Below are 26932 nucleotides of genomic sequence, written 5' to 3'. Positions count from 1 at the left end.
GCGCCATAGCAACAGAGCGGGCGGGGAAAACGGAAGTACTCCGCTGGTGAGCGGGAGAATGCGCGTAGCCCACCAGTAGGAGCTCCAGTCTGGCGATCTCTCCGCCCTGGAGGCGGGCTCCGAGAATGGCTTCCGGCGTGATCTCGCTGGTTTGCGGTACGTATGAAGGCTTTGGGGTGCTGCGGGGACCAGAGCGGGCATCTGTGGGCGACGGGATCGACGGGTCGGCGCGGGCTTTGGCGCTGACGAGATATTGAGGCCCGCAAAAGGCACGGGTTGGAACAGCTCCATAACAAGTTGCTTATTTTTAATTTAAATTTAAAAAAAATGTCTTTTCGAGACATGCTCTCACCATGTAGCCTAGGCTGACCTGGAACGCCTGTAGCTCCTGACTCGATCTCCTGATGGGTCAGCCGGAGGAAGTGTGCCTTGTCACTGACACTGTTCGGTGACAGCCACTTGTACCGTTCTGTTCAAAACGACCACACCCTCCCCTTGCCTGCCCCGCCCCCCACTCCCCTTTTGTTTTGTTTGTGGAGCCAGCATTTGAAAGCCCGAGGCTAAATGTGTTCAGAATCATCCGTTTGTCCGATTTTGGGAAAGTGTAGGATTCCTGTGGTCTGTGTTATGTTGCATTTCGTACTGATAACCACAAATAACACCTCTAACCCATACCAAGACTGGAGAAGTCCAGAGAAGGAACCTAGATCATGGTTTGTTCTATCTGTCTGCTTATCATCTACCTACCTATCTAAGCAATGTATCTAATCATCTGTGGTTATGTTTTCTAGACCGGGTTTCTCTTTATTGCCGCGGTTGTCCTGGAATTACTCTGTAAATTAGGTCGGCCTTGAACTCAGATCTGCCTGCCTCTATCTCCCTTGTGATGAGATTAAAGGTGTACACCACCACTGCCCAGCAACCACGGTTGGTCTGGCAGTGCCTTAAGAGAAACTGCTTTTGCAGTACTGTCCGTCACTATCGCCGTCACCTGTGTACCTTTGTAGCCCCAGCTCCCTCCTGGGGAACACTGTTCTTCATGAGGTTCTGGTGCGTTTCAAACCAGGCTGTGCCATCAGCGCATTAACACTGCCTAGCACAGGCCACCCATGCTGAACCCAAGCATTGCTTATTCTGTAAACGCTTGGGTTTTAAAGTCCTTTGAGTGGGCTGCCCCTATCTATGGTTAATCCTCTCTGCAGAGTCCCTCGTTGCAGATAGTTGCCATCCTAGCCACAAGCAAGCATGGCTCCTGAGATCGGTTCCACACCCATTTTCTGACCCACTTTCCCCACATCACACCATTTGACCTTTTTTCTATACCACTCTCCTCTAATTAATATTTAAGTTGTCTTTAAGTATTTTTGTTTTGTAACATACTTATGAAGATAAAACGAACACCTCAGGTGTAACAGCACCAGATTAAGAAATGGATTATTCCATACCCCCAGCCCCCATTGGATCTCCTCTACAAAGTTTCCCACTACTCTGAACTCTGTTTTCCTTGCTGTTGATAGGCCTCACTGAGTTGCTATGGCCCTGCCATGATCGCTGTGCCTCACTGAGTTGCTATGGCCCTGCCATGATCGCTGTGTACAGTTCTTTCTGGGTTTGGCATCCTTGTGAATGTGTGACTTGCTTTTTGCATATGGTATGGTTTTGTGTGTTTGTGGTTTGTTTTGTGACAGTTTCTCTTTCCCTGGCTGGCCTGGAACTGGCAATGGAGAGCAGGCTACCCTTGAACTCAGAGAGATCTATTGGCCTCTGCCTCAGGGCGCTGGGATGAAAGGCAGCCACAGTGCCCAGCTTGCGTGCAGTGTGTTCTGAGCAGTACCCATGTGGATGTGAGCAGCCTTGCTTTCTTTGTCACTGTCCTGGATTCCACGGTGTGATTTGAATCCCTTTATATGGCTGTTACTCGGTTGATAAGGCATTTATAGTATTGCCAGACTTCCATTACATGATGTTTCTATGGACACATCTCCTGGGGCCAGTGTGGACACTTTTGTAAGGAATGTACATAATGTGTTTCTGGGGACCTGCAAGTTTGCTGGAATCTGTTTTTCCCCAGAAGAGGATGAAAGTCACAGGCCAGGGATTCCACCACTGTTACCCGGCTGAAGATTCTTCACTTTCTCTCCGCTCCCCTCCCCTTCCCTCCTTTTGTCTTCTCTCTCCCAGATTTACTTTATGCATGTATATGTGTGTCTGAGTATGGGTATGTGTGTGAAGCCCTCAGAGACCTTGGATCCCCGAGCTGGACTTAACAGGTAGTTCTTAACATGCTCTTAACCCCTGAGCAAGAATCTTTCTATAGCCCACACTGGCCTGCAACTCACTCTGTACAGAGTCCAGACTGACTTCAGACTCATTCTCTCTCCTGCCAAAGCCTTCTGAGTCCCGGGAATGCTGGGGTGTGTTATTGTGACCACGTCAGTGTGTCTTTGATTCTCTAGTGTGATCACATGTAGGCCAGCTTTTAATGTGTTTTTGTTTATCCATCACCTCTCGTGCTGCTTCCGCATCCGCTCTTCTCTTTATTTTTCTCTTCTTCTTGATCCGCAGGGGTTCTTAGTGCGTTCTGAAGAAGGCTCTGTGGTTAGTGTATTTTAAACACCTTCCAGCATGTCGCCTCCTCCCCTTCCTTCCCCTCCTTTGGTATTTTTGGTGAGGTTCTATAATGAAGTCAGCCAGTACTGTATTCTTTTATGCTTTGTCCTTTGTGGCTTTTGTGTCTTCTAAGGACATCCTTTCCTACTCTAGATCTTGGTTACGTGTAACGTGATCACGCTATCAACATGTTTTCTGTGTGTACTGACTCAATACGTGCTTTCCCCCCTTTCTTCTGACTTCTGCTGCATTGATTGACGGATGCCAATCCTGGAACGGATGGATGACTTATGTCTCGTCCTTTCTTTCCGTCTCCCCTGCTTCCACCCTTCCTCGGGCTGCGTTCATGAGGCCCTGCACACCAGACCCGGCTAGAATGGATTCTTTATAACTGCATTCCTTAAATCTGAGCAAATGGGCTTGCCTTACTTGCCTCTTGGATATTGGCTTCTAACTTCATTGTCTCGTAGTCAGTCCAGTCTGTAGCCTGGCTCTGGCTGCCTTGGCGAGTCCTGTTCTGCAGCCAGCAGGGCAGACCTGACCCTTCCCTTCAGCTTTTGCTGTCCTGCTGATCACCTCTCCTTGTGTTCTTAGTGTCCTATGCACTTAGCATTTCCTGTGTTTTCACCTTGATCCAGAGGACTGCAAGCTTCCCCACCCCACGGTGGATTTATGTGTGCTGCCGCAACCCTGATAAACTAACACGAGTGTTTGTGAGACCTCCTCATAAAGGCCTAAGCATGTGAAGAAGTTGTGTGTGTGTGTGTGTGTGCTTGTGTGACCGTTTGCCACTTTGTGATGATCTTTATTTCTGCTAATCCTTTTTAAAAAAACATAAAGTACATTTTGACTCATTAATAAAACCACACTAGCTCAGTTTGCAGGATAGATTGGTTTTTTAATCCTTAAATTGGGTTTCTTCTTTCTTTTCTCTTCCCCTCTCCTTTTCTCCCTCCCTCATCCCAGGGTTAAACCTAGGGCCTGGTGCATTCTAGGTAAGCTCTCTGCTATTGAGCTCTTTTTCTTCATTATTATCATTAATCTAATTGTGTAGCCAGAATTCATGTTGCCTGTCACGCAGAGGCAGAAATTGAATCCTTAAGCCATGCTTATTCATTGAGCTGGCGATCTTGGAAGACAGAACTAAAATTTAAAAAAAGAAACATCTGAGACAGGCATGGTAGTTCATGCCTTTCGTCTCAGCATGCTCAGGAAACAGAGGCAGGCAGAGACAGGAGTATTTATTTCTATGAGTTTGAGGCTAGTCTAGTCTTCATGGTGAGTTTTAAGCCAACCCGGACTATATAGTGTGACTCTTTCTCAAAAAAAAAAAAAAAAAAAAAAAAAAACAAAACCAAAAAACCAAACCAAACAAACAAACAAAAAAAAAAACCCAAAGATCTGCTTTCCTCTTCTCATCTTCAGAAAGCTAATTTATAGGGACTGGGAAACAGAGGCTGTCAGTCACTCCAAAGCATACTCTTGGACCTCTGGTCACGTGGTCAGCCTAGCCTCCAAGATCCCGGATGCTTTTCTGGGTATCCTCTGCAGAGTTTTTCTTGTGTTTGGAGAGAGGGGGACCAGAGTGTGATCTCAATTGTGTGGCTGCGTGGCCCGCACCATCCACCCAGCCCTGCCTTAGCCCTGCCCAGGCCCCGCCTGCCTGGCAGGAGCAGGTGTGTGTTTATCAGCTCTGATCTTTGTGGTTTGCAGAAAGATAAGTTTTTATTACATTTATTTTTGTGTCTCTGTGTGGGTGTGGCTCACATATGTCATAGCATTCGTGTAGAGGTCCGAGGAGAACTTGCAAGAATCGGTTCTCTTCCACCATGGTGGCCCTGGAGATTGAACTCAAGATTGAACTTTGTGGAGATTGAACTTTGTGGCACTTGTCTTTACCTGCTAGGCCATCTTGCTGGACCCAAAAGATAGCTTTCTGTGAGAGAGCAGAGGACTGTAGAAATGGCCCATAGTCCTCCTGATACATGTTTTATTGGCAGCTGGGGAGAGGGGAAGCTAGAGTCTGTTGAGGTTGTCTTGCCAGAGGGTACCTTATTTTTATAGAAAGAACGCAAGGCCTTGGCTTAGTTTCTCCATGGCTGTTGAGCTGGTAAGTGGTCCAGACTCAGGGGACAGGGGACAGACTGAGAATTACCCTGTAGTGATTGGCACAGGTTTGCTGCTTATCTCGGTACTATAATGTCACCTGTGTTAACTCACTGACTTACAGGAGTTCTTGGGAGAACATTTCTGTCATCGTTCCCACTTTTTAGGTTAAAAACTGAATAAGATGGAGACTTGAGAGGTCCGGGTCACCACTTTGCAAGTAGTTAGTTAGGAGGGCCGAGAACGTGTGCTTATGGCTCCAGAACCTCCACAACCAGTGGGATGGACTCGAGCCGACCCGGTTCCTTTTACTTATGGAGTCATCAGCACAAGCTGAACTTTGGCAGTCACAGGCAGTGTGTGTTTTTGAACATGATGAAGTACAGACCCCCACCATTGCTCTTGTGTGCACAGAGGTGACGGTGCCACCTGTTTTTCAGCTCCCTCCAACATGCAGGGCAGCACGAGGAGAGCAGGAGCCATGACGGATGTGCACCGGCGCTTCCTGCAGCTGCTCATGACCCACGGTGTGCTGGAGGAGTGGGAGGTTCGGCGTCTGCAGAACCACTGCTACCAGGTCCATGACCGTAAGTGCTGTGTCCCTGCTCCCACAGCCCCTGCTGCTGCTGATCAGAGAGTAGCGATGCTGGGATAGCAACAAGAGAAGAATGATCTGGTAGCCCTGACCCGGCCATTCAAGACTCTGATCTCATCTTTCTCTACCTCCCCAAAGTGACTCTGCCATTTAGTCTGAGAAGCAGAAGCCTGGGTTGTGAATGTGTGAAGTTACAGTTCACAGCAGGGCTCCCGCGTGCACTTCTGTACTGGTGTCCATGTCTTCAGAGTCGGAAGAGTGACTGTAACTCACGGGATCCTGAGAGTTGAGGAGTGACTTAAGGCTAGCACGGAAGAGTGCTTGGGTGTCTGTTGTTAGAAAGAGGGCAAGTTTAGCACATGGGCAGGGCACAGCCTTAGATCCAGCCAGCCTGGTACGAGTGCCGGCTGTGTGCCCTGTGTTAGGCTTTTGCATTTGGAGTGTCTCCTCTGCAAGTCACTGGGAGGTATAAGATCGTAATTGGGGACAGGGCTTGGCACACACTGAGGCCTCCAGTCATTGGAAGGGCAGTAGAAGCAATGGGGTCAGTAAGGAAAGCTCCTTAGACTCACAGGAAGCCGACTGTGTCGAGCGTCCGAATGGGAGAGTTTGTAAATGAGAAGAAAAGTTGACCCTACTCTATGATGTTATTGTTGGGTTCTGGGAAAGTGCAAAATTACTTTCCTTTCTTAGGAAAGTACCAGAGGGGACTGGGAGGTTGTGCTGTGAGCTGCAGTGGTGCTGGCTTCTGCATGGGGGGTGTAGAAGAGGATGGCCAGTGGGAATCAGACACTTCATTTTGTGCTGTGTTCCTTTCTAAAGAAGAAAGCTGGACTGAGCATATTGTAGTATTAGTCTTTTATTTCTTTTCCTTTTCTTTTCCCTCTGTGTAGCCCTGACTGTCCTAGAACTCTCTCTGTAGACCAGGCTGGCCTCAAACCTAGAGATGTACGTGCCTCTGCCTCCGGAGTGCCAGGATTAAAGGTGTCCATCCACTGCCTGGCTGTGTTAGTATATTCTTGACTACAGGTGTTCACTTTTGTTCTGCAGTTTTGTTTCCCTTTCTGTATTTCTCATTTTAACAACGAGAACAATAACATGGCATTTAAAAAAGTGAACCAAGGCAGGAGTGAGGAGAGGGGAGGAGGGGACAAGAGGGAAGCGTTCAGTTAGAGCTCTCTAGAGGTAAGGGAGGGCCCATAGAGATGGGGTACACGGACCTGGGGGGGGCAGAACATAGAAACGGGGTTCCTCCAAGACATGAGTGGGGAGAGGATGTAAGCCTGTTCTCCAGAGCAGAGGGCATGAGACACTCTAGCACATCCTGGGAGGAAGCTAATGCGCAGAAGCAATCGGGCTGAAGGCCTTGAGCAGGGCGGGCTACTGAGGTGTCCTCTGCTCTGGAGCTTGCCAGTGCTTGCTGGCGCTGTTCCCAGATAAGAAGAGGCCAGCGCACAGTGCAGACCTCTGGGAGAATTTGAAGCAGGGAACTGTGATCAGTGTCTGCTTGGGATCTGTCCTCTAGGAAGCCTGTGAGCTGTCTTTGCCTGAAGAGCAGTGGAAGAGGAACTTGGTTGAGAGACTTTTTTTGTTTTTGTTTTTGTTTTTTGTTTTGTTTTGTTTTGTTTTTTGAGACAGGGTTTCTCTGTATAGCCCTGGCTGTCCTGGAACTCACTCTGTAGACTGGGCTGGCCTTGAACTCAGAAATCCGCCTGCCTCTGCCTCCCGAGTGCTGGGATTAAAGGCATGCGCCACCACGCCCAGTGGTTGAGAGACTCTTTACTGAGCAGGAGTGCCACACCTATCCTCCCTGCTTCAAGCCCCATAGAACTTAATGTCTACCACTTAGCATCCTTCAGAGATAGCCTGGTGGCTGTGAGATTGTGTCTTATGCTTTTTCCTGTGTGTGTGTGTGTGAGAGAAAGAGAGTGAGAAGGGGTGGGGGGGGGAGGAATATGAATGCAGGTGTACATGTGAGAGTCAGAGGACACCTCTCCTTCCTTCCACCTTGTTTAAGATGGGGTCTCCTGCCTAAGGTTCCTGGGGTTCTCCTGTCTCTGCCCCACTTCCCCATATGTGTAATCCAGTGGGATTACAGATGTGTACTCCCTTCCCTGGCTCTACATGGTTGCTGGGGATTTGAACCCAGTCCTCATGGCTTGCACAGCCAACATTTTCCCAGCCAAGACCATCTCTTAGCTATAGGGCAGGTTTTGTTCTTCCCTCTTCCTTTTGGTTTCTTGTTAACAGCACAGTTTTGTGGTGCTGTCCTGGAGCCATATGATGCCTTACTGCTCGGAATGAAAGAAGTTTGGCCTTTCTTTAATCTCTAAGTTGCTATGACCTAATCTAGGAAAGTCCTGTAGAATTTGTCTATGAAGTGATTTATAGCAGTAGCTCCTTGTCTGCTGGGATATGTTCTGAGACTCCCCGTGCATACCTGAAATTAGGGCTAGTACTAAACCCCGAGTGTACTGTGCTTTCTCCTGTCCATACACGTCCACAGTGAAGTCTAGTGTGTGAAGGAAGCACAACAGGAGACTCAGAGACTGGGCAGGAGACTTAGCAGGGATAGGCCAAGTGAGTGTGCACTTGTCTTCATGCCGCCATACTGCCTGCCCTGTTCTAACGTGACGGCCACTGCCGCTGATGTCAGAAAGTAGCACCTTGGCTGGGGGAAGCCTCTGTGATTGTGTGCATCCTGTCTGGCTGTCTGTCAGTCTACCGCCCCCTCCCCCCCCCCACTTCTTTCTGGGTTGTTTGAGATTGGGTTTCTTTACGCAGTCCTGGAGCTCACTATGTCGACAAGGCTGGCCTTGACCTCACAGGGATTCACCTGCTTCTGCTTCCAGAGTGGTGGGATTAAGTTTTGCACCACCACACCTGGCCATGTGCACTATTTTTTGTGCTTGCATGTGCTAAGGTAAGCAGGGTTATCGAGGCTGTCGTGCCCTGTCTGCCATCCAAGAATTCTTGTTACTAGAGAGATTTTAAAACAACTAATGATGGAGCTCAGTGATACAAAAATCAGAAATGCTTGCAAGACCCAGTCTTATTTCTCTTATATTCTGAAGCACTGCCCAGAATAGTCCCTTGCACAGTGGGACCAACACTGTAGGAGACTTGTGGTACAAAGCAGCAACTGATCTGCAGGCCATGCCCTGCCTGCCACGGCTGTAGTCACGCTCATTAGAAGCACTGTTTGTCCTGGTGTCTCCTTGGGGCCCCTGGGGACTGTTTATTCCCCATTGTCCTTGACCCAGAGGAGTTAGATTTTGACCTGAACTCCTGGTGCAGAGCCGTCTGGCTCCTCAGAGAGAATCTGGAGACTTGTGTATTTTGCTAAATGCCTTGGATTCTACGCAGGGCTTATATCCCTGTGCATGTACAGTGTTCGGTGTTACTGCCTGAGACTGCTCTGTGCTAGGGACTGGTGACCTTGAGTCGTGAGTCACATCATGTCTGTAGAATTCCCTTGCTGGTCATAGGAACAGGCAGTTTAGAAAACAGAGGTTAGGAGCTAAGTGGAGGATTTCCACATTGGATCTAGGTGGAGTAATGGGGACATTTCCTTCTCCAAACAGTCCAGAGAGGGACAGAATGTCAGCACAGGCCAGTGAACTCCTGAGAGACTGACTGGGATCCCCACCACACACTAGACATGCTGCCTTTTCCATTCTCCAGGGCAGGTGTCCAGCAGTTCACTTAAGTTTGACACTGTCTTTATGAGAGAAGCATCAGATGCCACAGGCTAAAGGGTGACAGTCCCACACTGTCCCAATTCAAGTTGCTAGTTGTGAGTCTCAGGTCATGCACTTTTGACTAAGTCAAGGGCTTCTGTGACCCCATCTTCCTCTTAGCTAATTCGCTAGACTGACTCAGCGCTCAGGAAAGTACTTTGTATACATTTGTTAGGAAGTGGGATCTCTGACCTTTTAATGTTGTGATATGATAACTTCATCATCTGTGGCTGTCCTGAGATGCATGTTGGCTGTGGGCTGGACATGTCTGCCACAATTGTGTAACTCATACATAGGCAGATAGAGAAAATGTGGAGGGTGGGATTTGGGAGGTGAGATGGTGTGGTACTTTTGAGCCTTCTAAGTATACCACCCTCCCAGAACTTGGAGTGTTTTTCTGGGGTCCCAGTACTGTTCAGGGGGTTATGAGGGTCTCATTACATAGGCCTGATTAATTAGAGCATCCTGTCTGTGATTAACTCAGGCCTTAGTTCTTCCTTTCCCCAGTGTTTGGGGAATTCTGATGCTGACACTGTCTTTCTGGTGACCAGCTCCTACCTTGAAACTACCTAGAGCTTCCCCATTAGAACAAAAGGTGCCCTCACCCTGGAAATTCCAGGGCTTTTAGGAACCAGGGGCAGTAAACTAACTAGTGTTGGGTTAGGTTACTATTTTGGGTGGTTCTTGTATGATAGGCAGCAGTGGGGTGAGACTTGAGCTGTCCTAGCTCAGCTGTGCAGGGTTTCAGCCATGGCAGACTGACCAGGTTGAGCTGGAGGCACATCTAGAAGACTTCAGAGGTACCCAGTATATCAGGAGAGTCTATGTCACCAGAGAAATAAGCACTTGAAGGCCAGAGGGTCAGGCAGCTTCTGGGGAGACTGGGAAGAGCTGCCCCTTCTAAGCTCAACCCTCTGCCATAATTTTAAATAAGAAACATGAGTTGACAGCGGGCTATTGAGATAACTCAGTGGGTAAAGGTGTCTTCCACCAAGACTGACGACCTGAGTTCAGTTCCCAGGACTTACATAGTGGAAGGAGAGAACCTACTCTGACTGCTGCAAAATAAACGAATGTGAACGGAAAATAAACTTTAAAATACAGATGAAGCACTCCTAAACCAAATGCTGCACAGCCTGGAATCTGCTGAGCACCAGCCTGACACAGTAGAAGGTCCCACACTCAGTCTCTCACACACAACATTCTTTAAGCTGTTACATAAAATGATCTTTAGCCTGTCATTAAGTGTATAGGAATCCTGAGTAAATTTCATATTTAGACTAGGGTCTCATCCCAAGATGTAGTGTTATATAAAGTCAGGTATTCCAAAGTCTGAGAAAGTCCCACATTCTCGTGTTATACTGATTCTGCCCTGACTGAGTGAACTGTGATGAGAAGGGAGTGCCTATGCCCTTAGTTTATGAGGCCTGCATGACTGTCATGCCAAAGGCATTGTGAGGACAGAGATCACAGATCATGGGTTACTGCGAGCATCTCAAGCTGATATGCTGATTCTAACCCAAAGATGATACAGGGGGATCAAGTGGGTTTATTTGAAGAGTGTTGGGTTAGTTTAGCATTTGTCTTATTTTGGTTTTATTGCCATGAAGAGACACCATGACCTTGACAACTCTTATAAAGGAAAACATTTAATTTGTGTCTGGCTTACAGATTCAGAGGTATAGTCCATTATTGTCATGGGAAACACGGCAACATACAGGGAGACATGGTGCTGGAGACAACATACAGGGAGACATGGTGCTGGAGACAACATACAGGGAGACATGGTGCTGGAGACAACATACNGCTGGAGACAACATACAGGGAGACATGGTGCTGGAGACAACATACAGGGAGACATGGTGCTGGAGACAACATACAGGGAGACATGGTGCTGGAGAAGGATCTCAAAGTTCTACATCTTGATCCAAAAGCAGCAGCAGGAGATTGTGTCTCACACTGGGTGTAGCTTGACTATATAAGACCTCAAAGCCTGTCTTCCTCCAATAAGGCCACACCTCCCTATGGCCATGCATTCAAACACATGAATGTATGGGGGCCATTCCTATTCATACCACCATAAGATTTGAAGTCAGCCAGTGAGGTCATGTAGCTCAGTTGATAATGTGCTTACCTAGTACACGTGAAGCCTGGATTCTAGCCCTGTACCACATAAGCTGGGTGTGGTGTGCACGCTTGTAATCTCAGCATTTAGGAGGTGGATGCTGGGAGATCAGAAGTTCATTCTTGGCTACAGAGACAGTTCATGGCCAGCCTGGGATACATGATAGAAGAAAAGAAAGTTCACTCATAAAATTATGTAATTCAGCCCATTAACAAATTGGGCTCCAGGCCAACACTACACACTCATATAAGGTTACTTTAACACTTTACATATTTAGAAATGTCGTAGCTGTGGAATTCAGTGTGCATTTTTACATAGAGTGTATCAGTTTGGAGTCGCCACAGCTGAAGTGCACATAGCTACGTGAGGTAGCTGTAGAGAGTTCCTCAGCTTCTCTTGTATGAAGCCTCCTCCTGCTTAGATCCAGGCCACTTTCAGGAGTATGCGGAGGCCTGCAAAACTGGCGTTGGGTCTTCCCCAGTCAGATGAGGTCAGACGAGGTGTCAGGAGGAGGCGATGTCGGCTAGGCTTTTCCTCACTAATGTGACCAGCGTTTGTCTTATGCTTTAGACACATTATCTTTTTTCTCTTTTTTTAAAGATTTATTTATTTATTTTATGCATATGAGTACACTGTTGCTCTTTTCAGACACACCAGAAGAGGGCATCAGATCCCATTACAGATGGTTATGAGCCACCATGTGGTTGCTGGGAATTGAACTCAGGACCTCTGGAAGAGCAAGCAGTCAGTGCTCTTAACCGCTGAGCCATCTCTCCAGCCCCCTAGAAACATTTTCTAATATGTGTGTATTGATGAGTGTAGGTTGTCCTGGAGGGTGTGCTTGTGGAGGTAGAGGGCAACATCTGTGAGGTCTGTTGTGCCCTTCTACCTTTCTCTGAGTTCTGGGGATTGAACTCGAGTTCTCCCGCTTTCATGGAGAGTGATTCACCAACTGAGCATCTCCAAATGGGAGCCATCTGGAGGCAAGGTCAATGTCCATTTGACTCTCGGGCTCATAGTTCACTAGCATTTCTCCCTAAATTCTCTAAGGGCTGCAAGTGCCACTGACATTTTGTAACTGATTTTGCTTTATGTTAATTATTAGTAAAGTATAAAAGTTATCTTCTGAAGATAAAATATTTAAAATTTAGATATAAAAAATTAAGGGTTGGGCTTAGTGGTGCATACCTTTAATCTTAGCACTTGGGAGGCAGAGGCAGAGAGGCAGGCAGAGAGGCAGGCAGAGAGAGAGGCAGAGGAGAGGCAGAAAGGCAGAGACAGAGACAGAGACAGAGGCAGGCAGATCTCTTGAGTTTGAGGCCAGCTCAGTCTATAGAGTGAGTTCCAGGGCAGCCAGGGCTACATAGAGAAACCCTGTCTTGAAAAAGCAAACAAACAGACAGACAGACAAACAGCTTGGTGGCTAAAGAGATGGCTCAAGGCTTAAGAGGTCAGGGATGGCTGTTTTTTTTTTTTTTTTTTTTCTAAGATACGGTCTATATAACCCATGGAACTGACTCTGTAGACCAGGCTGGCCTCAAACAGAGATCCACCTGCTTCTGCCTCCCAAGTTCTGGCATTAAAGGCGTGTGCCACTACTCCTAGCATATGGGGTGGCTACTCTTGCAGAGGACATAGGTGTCAGGTTCCCAGTAACCATATTGTGGCTCAAACCAGTAACTCCAGTCTAGGAGATCCAGTACCCTTTTCTGACCTCTAGCACATGTGATGCACAGCCATACATACAGACCAAAGACCCCTAGATACTAAATAAATAAATACATCTAAAAAAAATTAAGATTGGAAAACATTCCAGTAAGCCCAGCAAACAAGTAGCGGAAATGTGCTGTGTAAACAGTTTGGTAAACACGGAGTCTCCCCAGTGTTCGCAGATGTTTCCCTGCTTTGCCCAGATTTGATGGTAGCAAGCTGCTGACACACTTGCACCTCTTTCTTTTTTCTCATGCTGAGTCACATGTGATGCTGGCATTCTAGCGGTGTCATGTTGTGTAAACACATCTTCCCAGAAAGGTCTTAGTGCAATTAGCTACTTAGTAGCTCCAGTAAAGTACTCTTGTATTTTTAGTGAATTTACTGTATGCCTGTCCTCCTTGGCTGTGATGAGCAGTTTATAAGCTCACCCGAGCCTGGGGGTGCTTCCCCTGGAAGGAATGTTAGATGGGGTGGAGCTCTGGGCACGAGCCACAGAAGGTCACTGTAGTGGAGTTCATCAAGAAAACTGCAGAGGGAAGAGGAAAGAGATCACCCTGAAGGTGGAACATGGCATCTGGCTCTACTCTGGCAACATATGGAGGGGGGCAGTCCACTGCCTGCGTGCAAGCTGCAGGAGCTCAGATAAAGGTGAACTAGTGGCCTGTACAGAATGGGAACCTAGAGCCATTGTGACAGTGCATGCCTGCTCCCACATCTAGCCTCAGGGATTGCACTGTGCCTCAGACCTGCAGGATAAAGTACTGAAGGAGCTGGGCTGCAGAGCGGCTGGCTGTGAGCCTGTGCTATATACATGGACTGCTCCTCCTTGGGAGGAGGAGGAGGAGTACAGAGGCCTTTTGTGGGTCAATGCAGGCTGCTGGCCTGGGGAAGCTGGAAGCAGGCAGATCCATAGGGATGCACACTGTAGTTGAAGCAGGGACGTGTTCAGGTGTTAACTGTGTCCTGACCACTGAGTTAGCTGGGATAAATGGTTTCTTTCCTGGGCTGGCTGATAGATAGAGTTGTGATCGGACTCACCACAAGTCCAGTTGGTGCTTAAGAAGCTGGTTTCCTGCGCTAGGTCTGTGGCTTAGGAGTGGCTGCTGGGCTGCTCATACTTGAGCTTCTTATGTATGACTGCCTACTGCCTGTCTGTCCAGTTTCTGGAGAAGAGTGTTCACCATCCTGCTTCAGGTCAGAAACTACAGCTCAGAAACAGCCAGGGAACAGGGTGGATCCTTTTAGTCTCTTCACAGTAGGGTTCCAGGCCATGTTAGAGTCTGAAAACTGGTAGAGCCCTGTGGTGTGCGGTGCCCTATAGTGGTCTAAGTCAGTTAACATGCTAAAAAGACCCCCCCCCCCGGTTTGTATATGCTTGTTTGTCTTTAGTAAGAACCTGCCGAGTGTGCAGTTGCTGTGGCCGCCCTTTTGGTGGGAGGCTGCGCTTACAGTGGTATCTCCTGCTGTCAGCTGGTGTGTCAGCCAGCATTGCTCTCATGAAACCTGAGAGGAAATTCCATATTACAGATCCAGCAAGGTGAGGCACTCTGGTTTCAGCTGGGCCTCTCCTGCTGCACTGGTGGCACAGAGCTGTCACCCTTGCTGCTTCTGTAAAGGGTAGATGGACACCCGCTTTCAGCAAGAGCAGTTGCAGTGGGATCCATACTGACAAGGTCAACAGTAAAATTCTGAGAAAGTGGTTTGCATGTGACGATTCATGTTGACATTCAGAACTCAACCAGGATGGGAAAATGGCATTGTGGAGCAGTGCTGCACAGCAGACCTCTGGCCAGAGGAGTGTCCTTGCATGGATATACTGTGCCCGTGGCGTGGCAGTGCTCAGGGACATTCAGCGCCCAGGCAGGACCATTAGGTGCTCTGTAGTGAGCACATCATCATGTCTTGTTTTGGTACAGCTGAGTAGACCTGCTCACTAGAATGTCTTCGTTTGTTAAGTAGTGGTTGTGGCATGCTTGAAAATGGGCCCCTGAACAAAGAAAGCATCTAAAACCCAAGCTAGTAAGCTGGATCTGGTGGCCCATGCAGAGACTGAGTGAGGACCATGAGCGATCCACGAGGAGCAAGCCAGTAAGCAGCATTCCCTCATGGCCTCTATAGTAGCTTTTGCTTCCAGGTTCCTGCCTGGAATCCTGCCCTGACTTCCTCAGTGATGGACTGTGATATGGAAGTGTAAGCTGACCCCCCCCCCCCGCCCCAGTTGCTTTGGTCATGGTGTTTTATCACAGCAATAGAAAGCCCAACTAAGCCAGTCCATCTGCTTAGCGCACTCTTGAGTCTATCTACCACGTGCCAGGTCGGCTACTTTTCTCTTTCTTGACTTGACTCCTGAAGATGGAGGAGTCATTAGGCAGTTGTGAGCCCAAGGATTTTTTTGAAACATTGATACAAGGAAGAACAACCATAGAAGGTGGAGACCAGTGCAGGCAGCCCCCATCATTCATGCTGAACCAAAAGGCTGGCCCTGTGTGATTTTTGGTTCTCTCGGATGCATCACTGCATGTCCATCCTGCGTGGTGCTTCATGAGGGCCTGCTGAGAAAAACGAGCAGTGCTGCGGTGACCCGACGTGCTGCTGTTGAGAACTGTCGGGTGTGTCCTGTGCTTCATGTAAAATGCTTCTTTCTCCTCTCTCGCTGCCCTGTGCAGGGCACACAGCTGCACTGTGGTCTTCTCAGTTTTGCACCCACAGATCCAAAGGTCAAGATAGCCTTTTCTCTAGGACCGATGAGTGAGATGCTCTGAAGGGGGAAACCCCAGGGTCCCCATGCACCTCTGTGTCCTTCCTGCCAGCTTTTCCTTTGTTCCACTCAGTAGTTCTCAGCCTGTGGGTCTCAACCTCTTTGGAGATCAAATGACCATTTTACAGGATTGCATATCAGATATTTACATTGCGATTCATATCAGTAGCAAAATTGTAGTTGTGAAGTAGCGATGAAATAATTTTATGGTTGGGGTCCCCACAACCTGAGGAGCTGTATATAAAGGGTGCAGTGTTAGGAGGCTTGAGAACCACTGGTGTTAAAGGGTTGCAGCACGAGGCTGAGAACCATTGCTCCAGCTGAGGTCAGCTCTGCCCAGCACTTGGGTCTGTAGCAGGGCCCCACCTTGTTAGTAAACTCAGCAGGTGGCCTTCTTGCTGTCACAGGACAAGTTGGCTCACAAAGGTTTGGACCCCTAGGGCTGATTTTTACTCTTTATTTTCTCTGTCTAAAAATAGCATTTCCTATCTTTGGTGACTTGTTTAGAACAAAAATACTTGTTGGCCAGAGGTTAGGGCAGCAGACTTCCTGACTGTCTGCTATTGGGGTCCAGTGTGTAGTGAACTGTAAGCCCCTCAACCTATAGAAGCAGGCTCTGATTTAGCAAGAGGTTCTTTAGTAAAAGCACACTAGATTCAGTTATACAAAAGGGAGAAAATACATCTAAGCCAGAGAAAAGCGGACTCAGTGGGCTAAGCTTTGAGTCTGAGAGGCTGGTTTTGTTTAGTGGGATAGCGCCCAGTGAAGCAGGGCTCCAGGCGCTAACTGCCTCTCTGTCAAACATGGCCTGATGGAAAAGCAGCAGAGCTTCTTCCTGGCCTCTATGGGTCTTGCCCTTTCCGCAGCCCATCTTGGGGTAGGACCAGGCGAGGACTGAACTGATGTTGTGCATGCCAGTGTCAGCCACTTGGCTTCCAGCAAATCATCTCCAATTTCAGCAGCCCCTCTGGTGACCTCATCCAGGGTGCTACAATTCCTGTGCTCTCCTCCCATCCCCTGGCAGAGCCCCTTTTTTGTGACTGAAGTACTGTGACAGCTCTGGGTTGTGGTGGGGGAAGGCTGTCAGCTTTTCTCTGCTGAGGGTGTATGGCTTCTTGCCTGCGCTGAGGATCTGGAGTTTGGCAGCCCAGCTCCATGTCCAAGTTAGGGAAACTCTGCGAGTTGTTTACTCTCTTTAGGCGACCAGTGTAGGAGGAGGACATTAGGAATGCACCTGGCAGGGTGGTTGCAATGACAAATGCACCACACCAGTACCCAGTGTGTCCAGCAGGCTGCACGGTGCATTAATTACAGTTTCATGATTACAGCCTAGAAGAAAAGCAGGTGCTTGCATGACAAGGAGACAGACCCGCGGTAGGCCCAGAGCCTGCTCACCTTGTGGCTGAGCAGACCACACTTCATACTGCCAGCCACAGGCTGCTGCTGTTGGGGAAAGCAGTCTCTGACGGGCTTCCATGACCCTCGATGTTTGAAGTATGTGCCATTTTCTCAGTAGGTTCAAGACTCTGAAGAGAGGTTTGACGTGAGTGATGGTAATTAACTCTTAAATCTCTCATAGTAGGATTTCATGACTGGAAATACTTGCCTTTGAGTCACATGGCACAGTTGGGGGCACGTGTAGCTCTGCAGGTTTGCAAACTGTCGCTTTTTGGCCAAGACCTCATGGAGCAATAAAGGCAGAGCAATGACCTTGATGCTGAGTCAAGAGAGACCCCAGAGCTGGCCAGCTTAGCATGGAATGGGCTGGGCAGCTTCTGGAAGGACGTGGGGCTGCTTGGCACCTGGAGCCAGGCTTGGGATTTCTGGGTGGGTGTCCAGACATGGCAATTGGTGACCACCATGAGGTTACTGCTTGAGAACTCTGGAGGGCAGTGCTGGAAACTCTGGCTGGCTTGTCAGGGACAAGCCTGGCCAGGAGGCTGTTAAGATTAGAGGGCACCACCGAGAGCTGTGCAGGCCATCTGGAGTGACTAAGAGAGGCTTTGAGGTAAAAAGTTGCGTTGGCTCTCAGGGATGAAAGGGAAGACAAGCTCACAGAGAAGCGGGTCTTTGCTGCTGGCTCTGTTGTTACCAAATAGCAAAGCGAATTCAGAGATAGTGAAGGTGTGGGGACCTGTTGAGCACGAGGTCATTGGTGGAGGCAGCCACATGAATGTGGCCTTCCTGGGTGATTGTGTGAAAAGAGGGTTGCTCGCATCCCACTCCGAAGGACTCGGAAAGTACAGTATAAAAGAGAGTGCTTTTGATCTGCCCACAGAGAGCAGTTTTCTGAATGACACTTTGAGGTACCTCTTTGGTGGAAAATATGAATTGTCCCTTTCAGAGGGAGGTGAGACTGGTTTGAACCTATTCACAAAGGATCTTGTCACTTACCCAGTGAGAGGTAGTGATACTGAAGAAATTCAAAGTATTAAAACTGGTGTTATAAATGACTCAATAATAGATTTGCTTTGGAGAACTTAAGTCACACAAGTGGAATTTAGCCTCCAAAATATTCCAGAGATAAGTGGTCTGCTAAACAGGCCTGCTGCAGTAGGGGCAGCTGAGGATCCTAGGATGTAAATGTTTGCTTAGCAGGAGTGACCAGCCTTTAGGTTCCAGTCCTATAACAAAGGAGACATTACTGACTTAGAGCCAGCCTTTAGGCCCATTCCCAAAGACATAGCTCTAATGGCAGCTCAAAGCGGGCAGTGCAGGATCACAACCATCAGTAGTCCTGTCTGCCAGATGGGCAAGTGGACCTAGGTAACAACTATTCGAAAAGACCAACACTGATGTACATAAGAGAGAGTTTTGGCAGTGTCTTTGCTGTGTAAGTCTCCCATCTGCCCAAGTGGACAGACTTGTAGTCTCTACCTGTCTCTGTTTAAATTGTTCTAAGTATGACTTGGGGCTGAGACCTAAAAGAGATCAGCTTATGTAAAGTGCACAAGCCTGGGGTAGATGTAAGTTAACAGAGTCATCTGTTCAGGGCCAGTTCCTCCTTGGGCATTAGCCAGTGCCAGACACATCCTCCTTCATTCCTGAGTGTGTAAAGTGATTCCTCACTGGGAAGCCATGCTGTTTCTATTACAGTGGCTCTTGAGCACCTGAGTCCCTTGTCAGAATTAGTGTCAGTCTTTCAAAGTTGGTACCTGGGACGAGAAGGGGTCCTCACCGTGTGTCAGCCATCTTACATGCCCAGCAGAGTGCGTCATGGGGAAGGCCCCTTTGCATCGGCTCTGGTGCCAGGGGGCCTCAGTGGGAGGTGCGAATGTCAGCTCTGAGTCCTGGCTTCCTCCTCCCGTATCATTGTTTTCCACTTAATAGCTGATACTGATTTTTCATTTAACTTGTATTTATTAAACAAAGGGACAAAGAGCCACTGCAGCACATGTATGTTGCTATTACTGTGAACCCACCCATGAGTCTGGGTCGTTGCATGTCTTCCCCTGCTACCAATACTACCTTTTGTCTTTTAAGCTGGCTTTATTTTTGTTATACAGTGTTAGAAATGCCCACTTTCTGTAGGAAGTGAGACTGACCCTTTAGATGAGTCTCCTTTGTAGTGCAAGCCTTAGTAAGCTGCACAACATAAATGGTGGCATGGTATCTGTTTCTGTTTTTGTTTTTCCTGCAGTTTTTTTCTCAGTGGTTCTGTTTTTTGTTTTTTTCTTTATTTAAAATTTTTTTTGCTTGGTTTTATTTATTTATTTATTTATTTATTTATTTATTTATTTATTTTTTCATGACAGGGTTTCTCAGTGTAGCCCTGGCTGTCCCGAAACTCAGTCTGCAGACCAGGCTGGCTGTTAAACTCTGAGACCTACCTGTGCCTCCCGAGTGCTGGGGTTAAAGGCATGAGCTACCACTGCTGGACTTACCAAAGTAATTCTAAAGTATGAATCTTTTGACATTATTTTAATAAATGAAAACAGTAATAGTCTTGCCTTGAAAGTATCACACTGCAGATAGGTAATTCGAGTGTATGAAGCTGGCCATATGCCTTCACTGTGTTAAAGCAGCCTCTGTAGCCTACAGAGGGGCTGAATCTCCAAGCTGGGATGTGTAACACGTGCCCTCTCCCTTTGCAGCCTTTCCTGGGCTTTCTCACCAGCTATTAGTATCTGTTCACCCAAGCCCCCTGCAACACTGCTTCTGGACCTGCTCCCCTCCTCAGACTCATGGCTCTCAAAAAGGTCCCTGTTGGTGGCCTCCTGATGGCTGGCATAGCAGGAGCTTCTGCTAGAGCCAGGCTCCCACAGTTCACACTGTCTCTGCCTGTGCTCAGAGCTGCCAGGGCCCGAGAAGGGCCAGTGAGAGGACACTTGGGCAATAGCTGCTTGGATTATGCTTAGAACAGGGCCTCTTCTGCTGTGAGTGCCTCAGTGAGCCTCTCTTACCCTGGTGTGGCTCAGGCCTGGGCTGGCCCAAGGCCTTCAGATGTGTCCTGGCTAGCTTTCTTGGAGGAGGGAGCTGTGGAGGGCAACTGGCGTAGCATGAAGCCTTGGGGAAGAGGAAGGAAGGCCACTGTCTCAGTGGTCTGAGATAACAATCTCGTCGGCCTTCTGCCTCACAACACCATCTGTCTCAGCTTATCTTTGAGCACTCCGGGAAGAAAGAAACCACAATATTGGCATTGGCCCAAAAAGCCAAAACATTTCTGTCGGGGCTGCTAGTGTGGTCAGGCGCCAGAGATTGAAATAGGCTGTGTGTGCTTTTCTGACGAATCCACTCCCATCCCCGCCTGCTTATTTCCAGGAAATGCTACTGTAGATAAGCTGGAGGACTTCATCAACAACATCAACAGTGTCCTGGAGTCTCTGTATATTGAGATAAAGAAAGGAGTCACGGAAGATGATGGGAGACCCATTTATGCACTGGTATGTGAGGCAGCGCCCTCTAGTGGCATTTTGAGAAACTGGCTCAGAGGGCTCTGCAGTAGCTGGTGCGGGACCCATGCTTCTGAGAGAGGGGTGAGAAAGTGATCAGCTTTGTGGTGGAGACGTGGCCTGATCCTTATGTGGTTTATTTTTAGGTGAATCTTGCTACAACTTCAGTTTCCAAAATGGCTACGGATTTTGCAGAGAACGAGCTGGATCTGTTTAGAAAGGCTGTGAGTACCTACCGTACTCATTGCTACCGTATGCAGCGCTTCTAATGGGAGGAAATAGAAATGGCAATTGTGGAGGTCACTGTCATGCTTCCCAGCTTCCTGGGTCTCACAGGGAGTGACAGGCCTTAAGCTACCTGTCAAACAGATCACCTGAGAACTCGTGGGAGTGCATGGGTCCCAGTCCCTGACCCAGAACGCTCCAAACCCAGCCCTGCACTTTAATGAGGCGCTCACTGAACGGTTTGTCCAAGCTTTGTAGCAGTGTGCTCAGCCCACGTGCCACACACCTGGCTAAGACGTTCTGAGTCCTGGGGGCACATAGCAGCTCTGGGGAAGGTGGGAAAGGAGCGCCCCTCTCCAGTTTCAGCTTGAAACTTTGGGCCCTTCGAGGCAGGTAGACTTTCTAGTTTAACCGTTTCGTGTTGCTCCTAGGCTGTCTGCAGTGTGTGGAGAATAAAGCTAGGACAAGGGCCACAACCTGTGTGCACATAGGATACCTAGCACCTAGGGATGTGCCTGGTGTGGGTCCATGCAGCTTCTCCTGACCCACACTGGCTCTGCTCCTCTGCCTGAGGGAAGAGAGGCGCTGCCTCATGTGCCCAGCCATTGGTTTTCCTCCTTTCTGGGAGACAGAGACAGGGCAGGAGCGCTGCTCTGGGGCAGTGTGGCAGGAGTTGGATTGGGCATGTCTACTGATTATACATTCTCTTCCTGAAGGGCTGTCTGTACCACTTTGCCTGTGTTGGGGCCATTTTAGCTCATCCCGACCAGGGCTGGCTGGAGGCTTAGGTGGCGAGTTTGTTATTCAAATAGATGAGTAAGGCACTGCTCTCTCTTGCAGTTGGAACTGATCGTTGACTCAGAAACTGGCTTTGCTTCTTCTACAAACATTTTGAACCTAGTTGATCAACTCAAAGGCAAAAAGATGAGGAAGAAGGAGGCCGAGCAGGTGCTGCAGAAGTTTGTGCAGAGCAAGTGGCTGATTGAGGTACCCTGGGGCCTTCCCCTGTTCACTCAGGAGTGCACAGTCTGTGTGCTAGCAGTTGAGCCCGGCCTGTCTGTGGGCCCTTCTCTATTGTAAGCTTTCCGTGACCTCTGAGAGGAGAGCCTGTGTTCCCTGACTTTCACATGGTCTGTCTTAAGTGCTGCAGCCACAAGTGGAAGAGGCTGGAATCAATGGAAGGCTTATCAGGTGCCTTTCAGAATGAAGTTGCTGGCTGTCCCTTCTGTAGACAGCGCTGAGCTGCTGCAAGCGTTTTTTTTTTTTTTTTTTTTTTTTTTTTTTTTTTTTTTTTTTTTTTTTTTTTTTTTTTTTTTTTTTTTTTTTTTTTGTTTTTTTTTTTTTTTTTTTTTTTTTTTGTTTTTGGTTTTCGAGGCAGGGGGTTTCTCTGTGTAGTCATGGTTGTTCTGGAACTCACTCTGTAGACCAGGCTGGCCTCGAACTCAGAAACCCACCTGCCTCTGCCTCTCAAGTGCTGGGATTAAAGGCGTGTGCCACCACTGCCCGGCTTTTTTTTTTTTTTTTTTTGGCTGCAAGGGTTTAATGGGAGTCCTGAAAAAATCTGTGAGCTATTATGGAGGGGAGCATGGAGGCCCTCCACCTTGCCACCCATCAGCCCCTCAATCTTCTCAGTCCTGCCACTGGGTATCCCTTGAGTTCTCGTTCACCATGTATCTGGTGAAGGAAGGCACAGGCTCAGGCAGTAGGGGCGTGGTTGGGAGAGCACCTCTGGGCTCCTCCACTTTCTGGGCAGGGCTGCTGTGAGTTCTGTAGGGGCCCCACTGAAGGATTGTTGACCGGGTTGCTGGCTGGTCCCTGCCAAGCCTTCCTAGGCATCTGGTTCCTTGATCCGAGGGACTCGGTTTTAGAGGCATCTTTGGCCTCAGAAATCCAGCCTCCCTTTGCTAAGGCTTCCCACAAGGTTTCATTGCTCAAGGGCTTAGGTACTATGCAGCTGGATGGTCCACTAGGAGGCTCTGGACTGGAGGGTGGTAAGTCAGGCATCAGAGCTTGGCCCACCTCTCCCTGTAGTTCAGGTTGGCTCCCTCTAGTGGCATGCAGCCTCAAGAGCAGGAGGAGGAGGTTCAGGGAGCTGGCCACCAGTATGGACCCGGGATCTTTGACAGGTTCCCACAGAACTGAGACTAGCTTGCAAGTTAGCCATGCTCCTGCCACATCCGAGGAGGCCCCACGTCCCTGTGCTCTGTGTACAACGGCCTTTCTATTTCTGAACTCCTTGCCCACTGCCCACTCTTGCTCCTGGAACTAATTTCACTCACTTCTTTAGTCACCAGGCCACCTCATAAATGCTCTGTTCCCACCCTACCACTTCTGCCTTGGAAAGGAAGCTGGTCTTCCGCAAGCATCCTTCCCCACTGTGTGCTGGGTTGGGAGGGAACTCCGGTGTGGAAGACAACAGTATCAGGGGGACTATCCTGTTGGACTGTCTCCTCAGCCTCCTTCTGTTACAGGGCCACCTTTGTGTGTGGCTGTCCTGTCAGCTTCCCTCTGTCTATGTCACATGCCCAGGATCACTGAGACTCCACGGTGGCTCTTCCAGCTTCATTTGTAAAGTGGCAGGCAGGGCTGGCAGTGACGGGGCAACACTGATGGGAAAGGGTTGGGAAGTGGGCAGCCGGCTGGGGTTATCTTGGGTTACCCATTGGGATATTGCTCTCCTCCCTGGCCTCTGTCTTCTCTCGCTGACGACACCAGCTGTGACTAGCTTGTAGGGCGGCTGTGAAGATGGGGTCATCATCACATGTGTGAAGGCAGGGGAGGTTCTGAGAGCTGGAGGGTAAGAAGACCTTCACCTCCATTGTCTGACCTTTAGTTTCCCTTTCTGGATTTGGCTAAGGGGACTTTGCTGACATTGGTTGGCTGGGATTGGTGACAGTGTGCAGTGACTAGAGTATCTAGACCTAGTCCTCCTGCACTCTGGGCTGTGGGACCGGGAGAGTCAGCACTGAGCTAGCGTGAGTGTGTTGTATCTCTGCAGAAGGAGGGAGAGTTCACCTTGCATGGCCGGGCTATCTTGGAGATGGAGCAGTTCATCCGAGAGAGCTACCCAGATTCTGTGAAGATGTGCAACATCTGCCACGGCCTCCTCATCCAGGTACTGCAGGCAGCAGTGGGAGTGGGGTCCTGATGCTCAGCCCACTGGACCTCCACTGTTACTGTATCCCTTAGGATATAGCAGCTTTAGGACAGGCCATGCTATACTCCTGCTGCTGCACTCCCTAGCTCTCTCCTTGGCCACTCAGCTGTATCCCAGGGTACTTTTGGGTGCTGGCTGATACCTTAAGCCTTGGTAGCTCTGTGGCAGGTGTTTCTGTCCCCACCATTCTGCTGTTCTGCTTTGCAGGGTCCCCTACGACTCAGTCTGGCTGGATGCCTGAGTTTGCTTCTTTTTTATTATCTTGGACAACCAGGCTCCATACTGATCTTCTATATGTGTATCCATGGGGCCCATGATATTTCTATGTTCAGATTCTCCGGCTTATAACATGCTTCTCTTGATCTTAAAGTGTGCGACACATGTTGCTACTTGGCCTACTACAAAACTGTATGCCTCTATCTCTCACCAGGTACTCTCTGGTCAGGGGCTTGGGTTTATTGCCAGCATTAAGTTGGGGCCTGGAAGATTAAACCCTCCAGCCTGCTAGCCATTTTCTTGCACCTTACTGAAGGTTTGTGAAGTTGAGAGATGTACTTGCCCATGATCATCAGGCTTTCTTGTTTCAGGGTCAAAGCTGTGAGACGTGTGGAATTAGGATGCATTTGCCTTGTGTGGCCAAATACTTCCAGTCCATCCCTGAACCACACTGCCCCCACTGTAATGACTACTGGCCCCACGATATACCAGGTATGTGGCCTCCAGAGTGCCCATCCCGTGGCTCATGGGATGGGGTGACCTTGTGATGGGCTGTCTGTGGGACCTCTGTTCTAAGTCTGGGCCCCAAGAGCACCCAAGGCATGAGGTGGTCTCTGAGCATGAAGCTCATCGTTAGTGACCTGCTGAAGCACAGGTGTACACTGCCTGCCTGCCTTATCCTACAGGGCTCTAAAATCCAATAGACCCCAAGGTTTGTGAGAGCCAAACAAGGCTGTCCTTATAGCCATCCAGGGACAGAGATGGGAAAGCCACTCCCCAGCTCCCTCAGTGAGCCATGCTGCCTGGCTCACGGTGCTGTGGGAGGAGGGTTAACAGTGACACGTCCTCATGGGAAACAGCTGTAGATATAGCTGCTGTACTGTACTGTGTGATCAGTTCACTCGTCCTGCTGCTCACTGTGTGTCTCTGTGCTGTTCTATACACAGAAGTCTACAACCCTGAGAAGGAGAGGGAAGCTGGCATCTCCAAGTCGAGCAGAAAGTCCTTACGGACCCGGCAGCACTAGCTGTGTCCTGCATCGTTCTGGCACTTAGTGGGCTGACCCTCACAGTCCATTTAGGACTGCTGTGCCTCCTTTATTATTTGTTCTTAACATGTTTTTAGTAAATATTTCCTGATGGCGCTGTGCTCTGTAATCCAGGGCTTGTATGAGGTTGGGTTCCCCTTGCCGAGTTGAGTGGACTGGCCTGAACGGCAGCCCTGGGCAGATGTCTCTTTGGCTGGCTCTGGGTGCCATTGCTTCGTTGCAATTTTGGCCCATGATATTAACCTTAGTGTCCACAGCTACAATAGGCCCTTACTCTGGCCCCAAGTGCAGTAGACCCGTGCAGGCTGGGCTGGACTAGATTTGTGCTGTTTCCATGGGGCCCTTTGTTCTCATCAGCTCACCAGTTATTTCAGCGAGTGGCCTGAGAGTTAGTCCAGCCTCTTTGTCCCTTATGTCTACATCAGGTTGTCCTCAAACCCTGTCCATTTGGCCTCACAACTGCTGGCCAGACTGGATCCCACCTCTCATTCCCAGCAGCTGCTCTGCTCCTGGCCTCATTCCCCTGGACGGTCACGTGCCGTACCCTGCCGCCGCCGAGACCTTGGTTTGATTTCAGATGATTGCATCAGGTTAGGACTCATGGTGAGGGTTCTCACGGGCTCACCTCAGCCTGCCTTCCTTCCTTCCTCAGCTCCTCCTCTTTGGCCTCTGGGCTCACAACCACAGTGCCCCTTGAACTTCCTTGATCACTACTTGCTGCACTGTGGTTCCCTGCCTGCTTCTACTCACCCCAATATGTCAGGACTCATACTGGCCCAAATGAGGAGGGACATGCTAACGTTCCTTCTGGAGGCTTAGGCTGGTGGTTCCGATGATGTCACCAGTCACCCCACTTTTTAACTCTGTTGAACTCCGGCAGGAAAGCAGAACAGGTCTAGAATAGCCAGGGCTTGGAGTTGGGGGCTCTGGGTTAGGAGTGTGAGTCCCTGGTCCCAGGATCCTCTGCATCCTCACAGCCTTCAAGGTGAAGCTCGGGGGCAGTCTCTCAAGCCCTGCCCTCAGGACTACACTGGGCAAGGTGGCTCTGCAGTCCCTGCTTTGGGATGGCTAGCTGCCTGCTTATCCTGTGTCACAGTGGTACAGCTCAGGCCATCCCTCAGGGTGACCAGGGAGCTCTGGAGATAGCAGCCTTCCTGCCACCTGTCTCCATGCCTCTACCCTTTCTCTTATCATGGTACCAACCAGTCAGTGTAAGCATCCCACGGGACTGACACTCCCCACCCAAGGTCCTCACCTTTCTAGATCCTAGTTTGATGTTCATCAACTACAGTCTGTCCTTTACAGTCTGTCCTGCCCTCTGGTCCCTCTGGTGCCACTGGGTGGGAATCATTGACTGGACTAGGCCCCTTCTGCCTCTCCGGCTCACAACCTTCCCATTTGCAGGCCTTTGTCTACCCTGTGGCATCTGAGACTGCTTGGCTGGCTTCACTGACAGCCAGCACTGCTCCAGCTACACTGTTCTTCCTTTCCTGGGCCTGGTTGTCCCTCTTGGGCCTTGTCCTACTTCACTCCTATTGATGTGGTAAATACTGTGATCAAAGGGGTCTGGGAAGGAGAGACTTACTTCTTATTACAGCTTTCAGCCCATCCGAAGTGCAGGAACTCAAAGGTAGGAGGGAACTGGAGGCAGACACTGAAGCAGAGGCCATGGAGGAGTGCTGCTAACTTGGCCTGCTCAGCCTGCTTTCTTATACAACCCAGGAGCACCTACCCAGGGTTGGGACAA

The 26932-nt window shown here is 49.2% G+C and overlaps 1 protein-coding gene across 4 annotated transcripts; it reads left to right on the top strand.

Annotated features, from left to right (window-relative positions):
* On the top strand, nt 1-25294 carry Nsmce1 (NSE1 homolog, SMC5-SMC6 complex component). Of its 4 annotated transcripts, none has more exons than XM_021168117.2 (8): nt 1-156; nt 5157-5303; nt 20409-20530; nt 20686-20763; nt 21605-21751; nt 23763-23879; nt 24509-24629; nt 25085-25294. In XM_021168117.2, the coding sequence occupies exons 1-8, from the start codon at nt 126-128 to the stop codon at nt 25162-25164; spliced, it is 843 nt and encodes a 280-aa protein (XP_021023776.1). In that variant the 5' UTR covers nt 1-125; the 3' UTR covers nt 25165-25294. The 4 variants fall into 4 exon arrangements, with proteins under 4 accessions (XP_021023776.1, XP_029335524.1, XP_029335522.1 ...); XM_029479664.1 differs by lacking the exon at nt 1-156 and adding an exon at nt 180-275; XM_029479662.1 differs by lacking the exon at nt 1-156 and adding an exon at nt 200-269.
* Nucleotides 25295-26932: the final 1638 nt, after the last annotated feature.

This window comes from Mus caroli, chromosome 7 (assembly GCF_900094665.2).
Source record: "Mus caroli chromosome 7, CAROLI_EIJ_v1.1, whole genome shotgun sequence".
NCBI lineage: Eukaryota > Metazoa > Chordata > Mammalia > Rodentia > Muridae > Mus > Mus caroli.
The sequence above is the reverse complement of the archived record's forward strand: the minus strand, read 5'-3'. Positions and strand labels throughout refer to the sequence as shown.